The 14,673-nt window shown below is 36.2% G+C and overlaps 1 protein-coding gene across 19 annotated transcripts in view; it reads left to right on the forward strand.

Moving 5' to 3' along the window:
• The window catches only part of LOC148657480 (disco-interacting protein 2 homolog C), a 223,566-nt gene extending 211,522 nt beyond the window's left edge, over window positions 1-12,044 (forward strand). For all 19 annotated transcript variants that reach the window (XM_088643808.1, XM_088643814.1, XM_088643797.1 and 16 more), the window contains 6 exons: window positions 86-147; window positions 5,256-5,313; window positions 5,570-5,644; window positions 6,179-6,353; window positions 6,447-6,570; window positions 7,090-12,044. In XM_088643808.1, coding sequence (XP_088499934.1) covers window positions 86-147; window positions 5,256-5,313; window positions 5,570-5,644; window positions 6,179-6,353; window positions 6,447-6,570; window positions 7,090-7,342 — 747 coding nt within the window. In that variant the 3' untranslated portion in view covers window positions 7,343-12,044. The remainder of the gene's footprint in view (window positions 1-85; window positions 148-5,255; window positions 5,314-5,569; window positions 5,645-6,178; window positions 6,354-6,446; window positions 6,571-7,089) is intronic.
• Window positions 12,045-14,673: the final 2,629 nt, after the last annotated feature.

Consider the following 14,673-nt stretch of genomic DNA (forward strand, 5'->3'; position numbering starts at 1 on the left):
AGCAATTGGAAATATGTTTTTATATTAGTTGTAGTTGCTTTGCTCTGGTGTTTGTCTTTTAATTTTCTATTGCTGTTCATTTTAGGGTACTTCAGGACCAGACCCAACTACTGTGTATGTGGATATGAGAGCTCTGAGGCATGACAGGTGAGTGGTTTCGATTACAGAGCCTTTTTCTCCAGAGCCAAGGGCCAACATCAAGCAACAAACAGTTTAGGTCTAGAAAACAGATTAAAATGAAGATTTGTTCTTCATTACCAGTTTTGGCATTTTTAGCTTCAGAAAAGTGGATTAAAGTCCGCATTGCAGCAAGAAACTGAATGTCAGCCCTTCAAGTAAAATATATATTTAATATTTAATTTTCTTCCCATAAATATTTGAATCTTTTGTACACCCCGGAATGATGCGTCTCTCAGCAGTTGCAGAATGCAGCTCTTTAGCCTATGTCCCTTTTTAATGAAAATGTCTACTAGAGGATTATCTGGTGTCTAACCTGTATAAATATATGTATAAAGTTTTGTATCAAATTCCTTACATACAGTATGTGGGATATATGTAACATAAAAAAGCTATGCTTTTAATTTATTTGCTAAGCAATACTAATTGATTTTCATCATCATTATTGCTTTTCCTAATCCAAGGAGTATTCAATAATGCAACTCCTTCTTCAAAAAATAAAAACAATCTCAAAGCTATTAATAGGTTAATAACTATAGCTTCATGAAAGAAGCTTTGACTACATTTTTGAAAAAAAAAACAGTTCAGGAATGCTTTAAAGTTGGATTAGTTTGAATTAATGTGTGGGAAGATGCTACTTTAGTAGAGTATTTCTTTAGATTTATAGAACATATGTTTTCCATTAATAGGTCAGCACATCTGTAAGGGAATTAATGGTGGTTGATCTAAAATTTTAAAACAATTTAAACCATATAAAAATTTCCGCTGCATTAATTTTGAAATTGTGGGTCTAACAGGAAATATCTTATAAAAACATGCATTGCCTATTCATGTAGAAGTTCTCGTCATTACAGCAGTAGTGTAGAATGTATGTTTCTCTTTCATTTCTTCCCGTTTGTAGTAAGTAGGTAGCCTCAGTGAGCAGTACAGTATATTGGCAAGCAAGGCCTTATTGGCAAAATTAAACATGAAGAGAGACAGAGTAAATTACTACAAAAACAACCGATGATAAAAACCAAGCAAAACCAAGATGGTTTGGAGTAGACCTGGGTTTGTGCTTACAGACATTCTGACATGATGACTTGTATGACTTTTCCATACAGGTTGAATCTGCCCCTGTTTTCAAGAGGCATGAACTACAATTCTTTACCCAACCAAAGATAACCCAAATAATTGATATGATTGACAGAAAACAGTCATGTTCAGTAGTAATTATACAATGGAACCTATTTATCAACATATTGCATTTTGTAACTTGTAATAAGATTTTTAATTTGCCATTGTGCAGTATCACTTTCAGCAGTTGACCTACAATCATTGACTGACATCAATATCATCCAAGTAAAAACTTGTCTAGAGTCAAAAATGATTTTTAAAATTTGTGTTCATGTCCTGTCAGTGATAAAGATTCCAACTAAAATTGATTCACGCTAAGTGCTCGCTAACATTTTGCCACCTGTTAGAGAAATTTTGTTTAGAAAAAAAATCCCTCAACAGGATCCCAAAATATGTGTTTCTTATGTTCATTGTTGTCCCCACAGCTTTTAGTTTATGGTTCAGGTTTTCAAAAACTGGGCTCACTTAAAAGTGAATTTGTTCACTTAAATATGTGGTTTGCAGTTTGGATTGAAATTTTGTTTAGGCAGCAGAGGGTGGATCAATGAAGAAACCAGACAGATGGATTACACTCAAGAAAACAAATCAATAGGGCCACCCAAGCAATAAGCCATGGTGTTGTAGAGACCTGCTGCCCCGATTTTTGTATTGAAGATAACACTCTTTGAGAAAGTTGCAGTTCAGATAATTTAAAATATTCATGAATTTCCTGAATTTCAAAGTCAATAGAAACATGATCAACATATTAATCCAAACTGTATGGCCTGCTGTCTCTGTGAAAAGTTAGGAGCCTGCTTGAGGGGTTTCAGCTACAGGCCCATTGTAAAGTTTGCAAACAAGAGATATGATACAGGTGACATTTATAGAATTCTTTTTCTTTCATTTTTTTTTATTCTAAGTAAAATAACTGTGATTTAAAATCTCTTTGAGAATAAACATCTTAGACTTAAATGCAATGGAAAAATGAACAGTGGAATGTTTATGAAGTAGGGAGGGTGACAAAGTTGTTGATAATTCTATATTTGTTATTATTTCTATCTTGTTTTTCTTCAAAAAATATTTTTCCTGGGAACCTGGTACTTTTTCATTATATATAGGGGAATAGGGTAACCTTATAAATGAGGTTGTTCTTCATTGGCCTGATGTTAAGTTTTGTTCTGAGGCACCGATGTGACATGATCAAGGTGTGTTTTAACAAGTTAACTACTTGTAGATTCAGTAACAAATTATACTGTATCTACTTTTTTAGTTGTTTAAAATTTAGACATTAGAATATTTCCAGATTTTTTTGTGGTAAAATTGGCATTCCATTTAAATTTGAAAATTAATTGTAAAATAAATTGAGTAAGGGTGCATTTCTGTACAAAACAGAAGTCTTTCAGAACACATTTTTTCATAACATTCTCTTGAGAGTTTTTCTTTAATACTTTCACTGATTCAGTCAGGTCCACAGCAGGGAGTTAATATTTTGTTTGTACAAGTGAAATGAAATTGAGCTAATCATGAAAAAAATATCTCAGGTACAATTTCATTTCAGAATTAAATTAATCATTTAGGATGATTTTTTTTTTACGCAGCTTTGTTAAAATGAGGTAGTCATTATCTTAGACATGATCTACAAAATCTCACACTATATATAGATCAATGTAGTCCCTTCTTATTCAGTTTTACATTTTTATCAGTCGTTGTTCCTGATGCAGTGCTTATACTGTTTTGTTTTTGTGGAACCAGTTTCCAGTGTCCAGTTTGGAATCATTTTTTCTTTACAGTTCAGTATGTTTTAAAGTCACTGTTACAAAGGAGGATTCTCAGACAGCAGCTTAACATACAAGATATGGATCATCTTTGGTCATTGACAAAACTGCAGCAAATCACACGCTAATGGCATTACTAATTTTAATTTGTCAAAATTATATATTAATCCTATCATCCAAAGAAAGAGACAATTTTCCTTTTGCCATTACATCTTTCCTAATTTTTCCATGAAACAAAGCACATTAAAGCTAAATTTATTTTTTGACATTCAAAGAAACTTTCCATGCTGATATAGAAAAACATTCTCTTTTGGCTACAGATCCGCCTACAGGTGTGAGGGAAAGTTGCAAATAAATAAGGCAAAGAACTAAAGACAGAGCATGTAAGAATGGGGTGGGGATCAGGAGGAAAATGGTCATAAGGAACTTGAGAATGTGTGTCAGGGAGAGCAGGAGGAGAGGTGTGGAAAGCCAAAATCTGCAAATGAATACAGAGGATTTAGAAGGAAGAATTTTTCATTGAGGAAAGGGGCAGGGTGTGATCTCAGTTTAGGGATCAATTTGGTTTCGGATTTCTTTCTGCAGTAAGAGTTCCAAAACCCCTCTGTGAGGACACAGATCGGAAAGATTGTGGTTGTTAGAGGTGAAATGGGGAACTACCAGTTTGGAGATCTGTGATCCTCACAGCTCTGACATGTTCTTTGAAACACTCTCCCAGTTTCCGTCCTGTCTCACCAATGTTAATAGCTGGCCATTTTTTGCATGGGATGTAGCAATATCATCTGGGTGATAGAATTGTGCAGAGCCTTGAAGGTGGGTTGTATTGGATATACAGTATATTTGCAGATGATGTGATCTGTGCTCATATCAGTAGGGTGGCTGTTGAGATGGTTAGCAGTTTCAAGTTCCTGGGTACCCTCATCGCTAATGAATTAACAGGGTCCCAGCATGGAGTTACAAAGAAGGAACAACAACACTTTTACTTCCTCAGACAATTGGAAAAAAATGGACTGCCTTCAACTGTCCTTGCCACATTTTACAGGTACGCTATTGAGAGTGTGCTACCATGTGGAATTACAGTGTGGTTTGGCAGCAGCTCGTTGTCTGACCGGAAGGCATTACGGGGGGTGGTCAGGTCAGACCAGTCCAACATTGGAGAAGAGCTCCCCTCTATTTCAGACATTTTTACTACTCGCTGCCTCAGGGAGGCTGGAAGTATCGTTAAGGACACCAGTCATCCTGGTTCCTCACTTTCCCCCCCTTCCCTCTGGTAAGCATTATAGGAAAATGAAGGCACGAACGTCTAGACTCAGAGACAGCTTCTTCCCTCAAGCTGTCAGATTAATGAATTCTACCCCTCCCACTGGCTCACACTAATGTTTTTTGTCTCTAAGATGTATGTTATTTAACTTTTTGTTGTTGCTGCCGATGTTCTGAGTTTTTTTTTGGGTGTTTCCTTGATGTTTTGTGTATAGGAGTATACATGCAAAAAAGCATTTCATTGCACTTTTGCATATGTCAATAAACTCTACTGCTGGGGAAAGTACCTGGTGTGGATGGTTGCTGTGGGCAGTTAAGGGAGTTGTGAAAAAGAAGGTTGCACAGATTAGCACAATACGAGATGATGGGGTGGTCAGCTAAAAGGGATTCCAGTGAAAAAACTGAACTGTTTTGGATATTTGGAAGCTCTGATGAAGGCACCGTACCCATTTAGGTTTTCAGTTTGTGCACTTATCACACATAGACCAAAATACAAGTGAATGGACCCCAGTTGGCGTTGTCAGTTAAAGCATTCTATTTCAGCACTTGTTGAGCTGTATGACTCAGAAGACACTGATAAAAGTCTGGGTGACGTGGTGTCAGACATACAGCAGGGTATTCCCAGAGTCAGTCAGCATCCTATTGGCTCTGGGGGAGAGAACGACCTCTGCAAAGTGCCAGTCACCTACAAGCTCACAGCAACATCTGTGAATGATTCATCATTTTTAGTTGGTCCAACCTTTTCTGTAAGACTGTGCGGAACTTTCAGCTAGCTTGCCAAAACAAAATAAAAAAAAAATGTTGATTCCGGGTGTCTACTATAAAAATTAAACCGTTCCCATTTTTTGAATCAGCATTAGTAAATGAGGTGGATGTTTTTTGTTTTCCACCCCCAACAACCAGTTTCTAATTTGTGTTTTCGTGTATATTTTTTTCTCTCCAAAAAAGGGTTCGCTTGGTAGAAAGGGGGTCACCTCACAGTTTGCCTCTCATGGAATCAGGAAAGGTCAGTAAGATCATTACAGTTTTTTAGAAAACCTGTACTTGTTTGAAGACCTCTCATCTAAAAAAAAAAACAATTAGCATGCACAGATGACAAGCAGATCAGCTTTTATTTGTAATAAGCAATAGCGAGTCATTATTTTCGGAAGCTAACATCATTTTACATGTAATTTTAAGAGCCATGATCTCCCTGTTACTTAGCTGCTTTACTGATCTCTGGAGAATAAGGTGAGATTTATTGAAGGACTCTAATCTTTCAGATTTTACCTGGCGTTCGCATCATCATTGCCAATCCTGAAACCAAGGGGCCCCTGGGAGACTCGCATCTAGGAGAGGTGAGATCAGAAGTGCATTCTTTACCTAGGAACTGCTCAGGCAGAGAAACAATGATCCTCCATATAGAGCACACTCCAATTTTTTTCATATCACAACGAGATAGCCTCTTATATTTTCTGGAATTGAATTAATTTCGACATATATTACTTTTGTTTTGTGCAGTGAGATTATGATGACAGTACAGCATCTTTAGATTTTTTTAAGCAGCAGGGTTATGTACAGTATGTGCTGTGACTGCGGATATTATCATACAATTAACAGTAAAAGAAATAACTAAAGAGGCCTTATCGTCTCCTTAATATTTGATTATATGACACAGTAACCTTTTGATTAATGCGGTATACCACAATAAGTAATTTAAATAGGCAGAGAACTGAAGGTGTGCATTTATGTTTCTAGTTTTTGGAACTCACAGTATATTGCTAATAATATAGGGTTTGCATTTTTTCTGATGTATGCTTTGAAAAAATAAGCTTAGGCTATGGTTTTTGTTTTTATTTTTACCTTCTGGTATATTGATTACTCTCCAACAGATCTGGGTTCACAGTGGCCACAACGCCAGTGGGTACTTTACCATCTATGGTGACGAATCCCTGCAGTCTGATCACTTCAACTCTCGCCTAAGCTTTGGAGACACACAGACAATCTGGGCTCGGACTGGTTATTTGGGCTTCTTGAGGAGGACAGAGCTCACAGATGCAAGTGGAGGTGAGAAAGGGGCCCCAGAATCATATTTTGTTTTGTGCACTTCAGGTCAAATTCCTAGACGTTTGTAGTAACCAACTCTTGTTTTTGTTCTAGAGAGGCACGATGCCCTTTATGTTGTTGGTGCACTAGATGAAGCCATGGAGCTCAGAGGGATGAGATACCATCCAATTGACATTGAGACTTCTGTAATAAGGACCCACAAGAGCATCACAGAATGGTACAAACATCTTGGCAAAACAGAAAGCGAAATGCAGTCACACCCGTATTATCACTTCTGTTAACTTAAGCATCTATATGTTATTTAGTTGAAATATCTCTACAAGAAAATAATGGGACTCTATAGAATCTATCTGATAATATCACGTGATATAAATATTTGACTTGATATTGCAGTGCTATTTTCACGTTCCTGTTAATATAATCCAGTTTATGGGCCATACAGTTTTTGTCAGCATCACAAAATGTCACTATGCATTTTACTATTTTGTAACTGCTTTCCAAATATGGTACTTTTCTGTCAAATGGAAATTAAGGTGAAAGCTTCAAAAATTAATTTAATCTGGTCTGAAGGCCTAATGTCTTCAGATAGAATAAAGTAATATATTACTTAAAAAATGTTTTAATCACTACAGTTTTAGTTTGGTTGAAATCTTTCAACATGATCTGACTACACACTTCATATTGACACACACACAGGCTTTGAGAGTTACATCCCCAACTCTGTTGTCTCTTCCAGTGCGGTATTCACCTGGACAAACCTGCTGGTCGTGGTCGTGGAGTTAGACGGATCAGAGCAAGAAGCCCTGGACCTTGTTCCTTTGGTCACCAATGTCGTCTTAGAGGAACATTACCTTATCGTGGGCGTTGTGGTAGTGGTGGACATTGGCGTCATCCCAATTAACTCTCGTGGCGAGAAACAGCGTATGCACCTCCGGGATGGATTCCTGGCAGACCAGCTAGATCCTATTTATGTGGCCTACAACATGTAGCCTGCTGCCTCAAGGCCTTGATGGATTGATGGATTGTACTATATGTACATAACACAAAAACAAGTTGTGGTGTTCACTACGGTCATGCAGAACAAAAAGGAAGGATGACTGCAGCGACTAGAGAAGCTGAACAGGTTGTGCAATGACAGGTCGAAGAAGCACTCCTAATTGGCAAGAACAATGTGTTAGGTTTTCTCGGATGAGTTTCCAAAACAAGGACAACAGAAACTTCAGTTTTATTTTTGTTTGGGGGGTTGGGGGGGGAGGGGAAGAGGAGAAAGACCCCTATTATAGAACACGTTTCTTGCTCATTTGGATAATATTGCTTTTTAAGTAAGTGTGGCTCTATATTTTGTTATGTTATGTATGCTGAAGTTGCTCATTTTTTTTTAATCTGCCCTCTAAGAGGAAAGGGTATTTTTAAATATTTACATACTGTGGCAAACTGTATTTTAAGTTGTTTACTGTTTTTAAAATATTCAACATTGCAAATATAGATATGTTACTGATATAGGACATATCCATTTTTGTCCTTAAATGTTATGAAGAGGTACAAAGGTACGAAATTATTTTTTTTTCTTTTCTTTTCAACCTTGCTCAAACCAATGGCTCTTAGTCTCTTTCTTTCCGTTACACCTGGTCAGGAAGCCCTGAGAGCTTTTCCCTCAGCTTTATTGTTTAAACGATGTCAACATGCGTTCCTTACGTCTTCATATGTTTAAATATCATTGTACTAAATATAAGGAAGGAAAACGCTTAGGTTACTTCATATCATGTAATTATGTACAAAAACCAGTTTTAATTTATTTTGTCTCTTTAGAAGTATATGAGAGAAGACATTCAAGAATGTTTTACTCTTGAAATATTTGCTAATATAAAACGAAACATTGTATTATCTTGAGTGAAAAGTATCACATCAAGTATATAAAAATATATAAATATATAAATATATCTATTGAAAAAGTCCTAGGATTCACCAATGAAAATGTTTTGAATTGCAGTACTCCTCACTTGCATGGTGTCTGTTGTTGTAGATAAAACAAATGTTGTTGCTTTGTTTGAATGGCACACACAAGTCCAAAAGGATAAGTCAGGGTGTTCCCAGTTCACAGTCCTCCAATCAAACGATACCTGCAAGTGAAAAACCTAATTGTCTTTGAAGATGGTTGCTTAAATATTCTAAACATCAAAATATCTGAAGGAGATTCTGTTGTTGGCATGAATGGTGGTTTTCGTAAATGTGTGTGCTGGCATGTGAAACTCTTGTTAGGCATTCAGAAATGACAGGTTGGAGATGATGAGCACTGAGAGACTGTAAATATAGAAAAGTCATAATTCCTAAATGGTTTTATACATCAACTCTATTGAGGATGAGTGGTCATTCCCACAATAAATGGGTACTTTTTTGGGTGGGGTGGAGGGGTAGTGTTACTCTTGTTTCACTTAAAAAATACTTTTGGAAACCCCTATAAAGTAAACAATGACTACTGTGTTATATAAGCAAAAGGTTTATACAAGGAACAAACTTGGATTTATGGCACCAATACAGAAATTTAAGATAATTATAGAAACTAATATGTACATTAATTTTGTGTGTGGGTATACCAATAGACATTTTCAAAATTTCAAAACTCCACATTTCTTGATTCTTTAAAGTTTCATTTGATTTTGACTATCTCCAGATTTTCTTTTTTTTTATTTAAATGAGAGGCAGTAGATCTGAACTGCAGCCAGCTGAATTTTCTTCCCGCTTATTCATTGGCAATGATTGCCATTAGTCAAAGAAAATTCTGTATTCTGTAAAGACATCCACAGAGGCAGTGCCTTCATTCTGATCTCTGTATTAATTTATTTTTTAATTTCCCAGTGAGGCATTAAAAACGTTGAGCTTTTAAAACAATGCATTTTAATGGTTCATAACTACATAAATGGGATGGATTAAACCTTTGTATTTTCTGAACCTTCAATGGTGTTAAGATATTCACTCTGCATTTTTAACATGTGGCCTAATTTCTTGGCTGTTTTTTTTTGTTGTTTTGTTTTCCCACTGTTAAAGACCTTTTTTTTTGGGGGGGGGGCATTTTAGATATCTGTTTATGCTGCAATTTAGTCATGTGTGGTAATGTTTACAATCTTCAAATCACACCCCATAAATACATTGAAGCTAAGACAGGATTGGTACATCTAACATATGTTGTTCTGCTAATACAATTTATTGTCAGCATGACACATGTTCATGTAAAACAAAATAGCAGTGATAGTCATGCAATAACAATATGTGAATATATCGACTCTGAATTAGTCTCCCTTGAGATTCAGTGTTTACATCAGATACTCGGTATTTGCTCCAAGTTGTAAATGTTGAAATCAATAACTATAGAATATATGACTGGTGTCCTGTCTGAGGTATAGTGCCACCTTGTGTCTTTTACTTCTAGATTAGGATCCAGTTCACTGTAACCATGACCAGAAATAAGTGTCTTACTGATAATGGATAACCGGACATTCAAGAACGTTCTAAAATAGCTAACTTAAAATATGATGTTAGTGAAAACAATGTTTTTGATTTTAATGTGATGGGAAAAAAAGATAGCAATATTTTGATGTCTTGGATTTTTTTTTTTTGTGCCACAGTCAGGGTAAAATCATTTAATTCCCTTTGTTAGATTCCTTAAATGATATCTGATTGTGGGGCACCCTAGTGGCTCAATCGGTAAAGGCACTTGTCCAAGTGCAGCCAGAGCTCTAGCAGACTGTGACTGGGATACCCAAAGTTGCAGTGTGCTATTGACTTGAGAGTAGGGTGGGGTTAAGAGGTCTGGGGTCTCCTGGGTCTCCAGTTGACTCCTGGGTGAGAAGGTTGGAAGAGTCTGCTTGTACTCACTTCCTCATTCTTCCCATGTAGGGTGGCAGGGATCATAGAGCCGAGAAAATACAACAATAAAAATTAATATCAGGTTCTTAATTAATTCAGTTGAATTAATGTGGTATCTTTCGATGAGCAGCTTCATTTTTTTAAAGTTTTCCAGACTAAAACACCATATCAGACTTTTAGTGTTATAGTCCACTTTTTGTTGTTGTAACTACATAACCTGTGTTTTAAGTCATGATGTGAACAATGTGGAACAAAGACTTCCTTTTTATTGTCAGTTATTATCCATGTCACGTTTCAAATTGTCTGAATGGCTGAAAATAGAACAATCTATACACAATGGGGAATTTTATGTTGTTTCTATAATGGGAAAGAGAAATTTGCCTTTTCGATGGGTTTTCATTTCATTTGAGGGAGGTGATTTACATGAGCTTTTAATGAAAATGCAAACTGCTCTTTTAAAAACAGAAGAAAACGGTCTTGCACTTTGTGACGTATGGAAGCGTTGGTAATGTTATTCCCAAATAAAAGAAATGTTTTCCAATTTAAGAAACAAAAGAAACTGCACATGAATTTGAATTTTGATTTTGCAACATTTTGTGATGTAATTTCTTTGCCTGGAAAGTTAGACCTCTTGTGTAAGGATCTGCAAAGTGTCTGTAAATATCTGTTAGCTACTGGAAAATCTGCTTAGTCACTTTTGTATGTTTGTGCAAGTTTGCTTGAAACATGTTTTGTACACCTGGTTAAAAGTATTAAGTCATGTTTTAACAGCCATTTTGGCTGAAAAAATAGCTGCCTAAATTCACTAGTTCAGGTGCACTAAAGTGTTTTTACCGGGAAAAGTCTAAGTTTGCATTCAGGACAGCAGATACAGTGATCATACCCTCCCACCTAAAGCTATTACAGATTTTCTATTGTTACTGTTTAAACTATATTCCTGTACTTGAAGATGACCTTGGTATTTTGCAGTGTGCAAGTCACAATTTTATATTTATCCCGCATAATATGTCACAGGTTTTGAATTAATGTTTTACAATTATGATTGTAATTGGTGAATCATGACCCAGAGTAACATATAGTTATAGTAGCCAAGACAGTTAGCTGCTAACGCTCAATACTAAGTTATTACTAGTGGCTTTTTGTAGTTTAGAATCCTAAAAAGAGCACTAGGATTCACTCCTCACGATTTGCCATTCTTAATTGAATCTCTTCTTCAACCTGTCATTTTGTTGTAGAGTTAAATTCTGTAACATTGGGTACTCATAGTAAATACCTTTTTTTTGTATTGTTGCAAAGATAAAAAAAATGGAAGGAACAACAATTATGAGTCCAGTATGTCTTAGCAATAAAGGATTGGCCTGTATTAGAATTCGTACTGTAGATAAACCATGTATCAGAATGTACAAAAACATGTTTATTGTGTTGTGACCTAGTGCTTTTGAAGTTGGGACTTAAAAAACGTACATTCACAAGTTTTAAAAAATAGAAGGTACACTGCAATCATACAAACACAAACCAGTTAAAAACAGGAACAGACTCCTCATGGTGCTTGTTTATGATATATAATCCTGCTTGACACTTTACCCAAGGGAGAGTTTGTCCCTTATATCAGTTGAATGTTAGCAGCGTTATTTCAATGAGTCTGGTGATTGGTTAAGGATATTTTATGTACTCAACCAATCACAACTGAGATTTTGTTTTCTTCGCTAAAACGATAGCAACCTTTCTTATATCTTAAACCACCAGTACGCTTTGTACATCTGTGATAACGCCTGTTTTATATTCAAATGAACAGAATAAAAGCTTTTATTTTTGTTGCTCTGAAAATCCTTTCTTGCTTTCATTTATAGAAGTAATAATGAATCTGAGGAAGCTATAACTTCTGAAGAAGTGATCTCAGTTTTAATTTTATTAACCCATACCCTCACAGGTGTCAATACAGCCCAATTTGTGCTGTGTTGTGCTGTGCTGAATATGTCCAAATTTGAGCAACACATCTGTGTTTAACAGTCCAAGAAGGAATTACGTACTCTGCCTTGACACAGATTTCTTGTACTTTCTATCTGAAGTTAAAATTATGTTTAGCTAGTACTCTTATTCTTTTAGTATTGCCCAATTACATGACACAAAAGAGCTGTTTTTAACATAATCCAATGCAAAGTTTCAAAGAGCATTATCAGATTTGCTTTAAAAAACCAAGGGTTTAAAAAGACCAATCGTCATTAATGTGGGGATACAAGGAGTCACAGTGCTTGTATCCACTGAAGGTTTGAGATGAGTTTCATTTGTGACAAAAACGTCCATTTCTGGAGAACAATGGGAGAAGACACACACAAGTTGCATCTCCCACAGTTTATAAAATTACAGCAGTGTTACAGCACGTTTTGAGTCAGAGTCCAGCCGTGGTTACTCCACAGTATGTTATTACCCCAAATGGGGAATTATGAGTGACCATTCTTTTCATTCTGCCCAGTGGCTATTCCTGATAATGTTATCCCGACCTTTCAGCTTTTCCTGGGATCTCAGGTACAACAGCAGGTATCCGTTTAAAACTCACTCAAGCCAGGTCAAGAGGAATGACCCCAAGCCAGTGTCAGATGTCTGCATCAGTCATCGCTATTACCATATTTGGTGGATCCAGACATTACCCCTTATGAGGATTAGAATGAATGGCTAAAGGTGACTGATAATTTCAAATAACTTGAAGAGAATGTGCTTTGTTATCTTTGAAAATGAAAAAGGAATTGTTTTCTGTGTTTAAGCCATTCTGCCGTATATATATATGTATGTATGCATTCATAAGGCAAATATTTAACTACTGAAGATGGATATTGGCAATAGGAAACTGCCTTCATATCTTTATTATTGGCTACATCTATCCCTTAAAATGATTTGAGATACTGCAACATTGTAATCATAAAATGTGGGTTTTCCCCATTTAAAATGATACAATCATATGTTTCATGTTCTCCTGAAAATCAGAACAGCAGTAGTTACAGGTACATGTTACTTTGCGAAGTATTGAAGTATGCTTTTGAGTACAGTCATGTTGAAGTACATCAACATTAGTATTCAACACTAATGGTTTACAGCTCAGCTCACAGCAAACAACCCTTCACCTCATGGAGAGACTGGAGAATGGGCAGAATTCTGACCTGCCCACCAACAAGCCCTTTCAGTTTTGACACTGCGAGCTCTACATTGCCTGACAGAATTGGAGCTGTTATCTCTGTGAGCCTGTGGGTTCACTGTCTGCTAGAAAGCCAAGAGAGCCCTGTAGGACTGATCCCAGCCCTGCCCTGACCAAGCCCTGTCAGCTTTGTATTGCCAGTAGAGGATTCCAGTGACCAGCAGCGACATCTATGTCCTAACCTAGAGCTAACTTGTACTTGGAATATAAGAAATTACAGTACTTGTACCACCAAATTAAACTTGAATTTATTTTGTCTTTTGCCTGCTAATATTTCAATTACCAATTGTTTTGCTTGTAGTTCTTGCTGATCGTCTTAAGGTTCATTTTGATATTTTCCTGGGATGACCTCTTGTTGTCAAAGTTTAGTTAAACAGATTGCTTGATGTTTGTACTTGTACTCTTCTAACAGTGGACATAGGTACATCAGACTTCTAAGAAAAGGTGCAATTTTCAGCTTTTCTCTCACCGTTAGCTGGTTTTTATTCACCACTTCAGTAGCTGATCTCCCTTATTTTATGTACTGTGCAATCAAATCTTTGTAATTTAGTTCATTTTGTCATATTTCATTCTAATTATTGACCCTTTCTAACAATGATATTTAACTTAATGATAGTTGAATGTTACATATTTATGAGACCTCTACTTATTTTATACCTTCTGACAATTTTCTTCTGGTTTAGATAGGAAAGGGCGAAATGTATGTCAGCAACTGTATATCACCTTCTCTGCTCCCTGTGAATAGATTCATATCTCGTTGAACTAATTTTGCTGAAGTTGAAAATGGGGACAGAGACCAAACACAAGGCTACAGAGGCCATTGAACTGAAAAGCAGTGCTGGAAGAAGCATAAAAGAGTGGTGGACTGTGTGATTGGCACTATAGGTGCTCTTCAACTTGCAGGATCTGAAAATTGGAATAGGTAACACTCTTATAAATAGCTCTACATTATTCGATGGTTATGATTAAATATTTGCCTGTTATCATCAATAATAGGCAGATATGTCATCGTTTGTCCCTTAGAATTCAAAATGCAGCTTCAGATAGCAGCCTGTTCAATTGTGCCTGAGCTAAAATAAAACTAAAAAGATGCTGTGAAAATGTTAATGATTATCTTAATACAGGGACATAACGTACTGTATCCTGGTACCATACTCCTGGAATACAGCTACTAGCCAAATTGATTGCAGGAGTTTTCTATGTATGAACTAATCTACAGACTAGCTGGTTTCTATTTCAGAGGAAAATATGGTGAATGCACCAAGA

The sequence above is a fragment of the Lepisosteus platostomus genome, chromosome 8 (genome assembly GCF_059453375.1).
Source record: "Lepisosteus platostomus isolate fLepPlt1 chromosome 8, fLepPlt1.hap1, whole genome shotgun sequence".
NCBI lineage: Eukaryota > Metazoa > Chordata > Actinopteri > Semionotiformes > Lepisosteidae > Lepisosteus > Lepisosteus platostomus.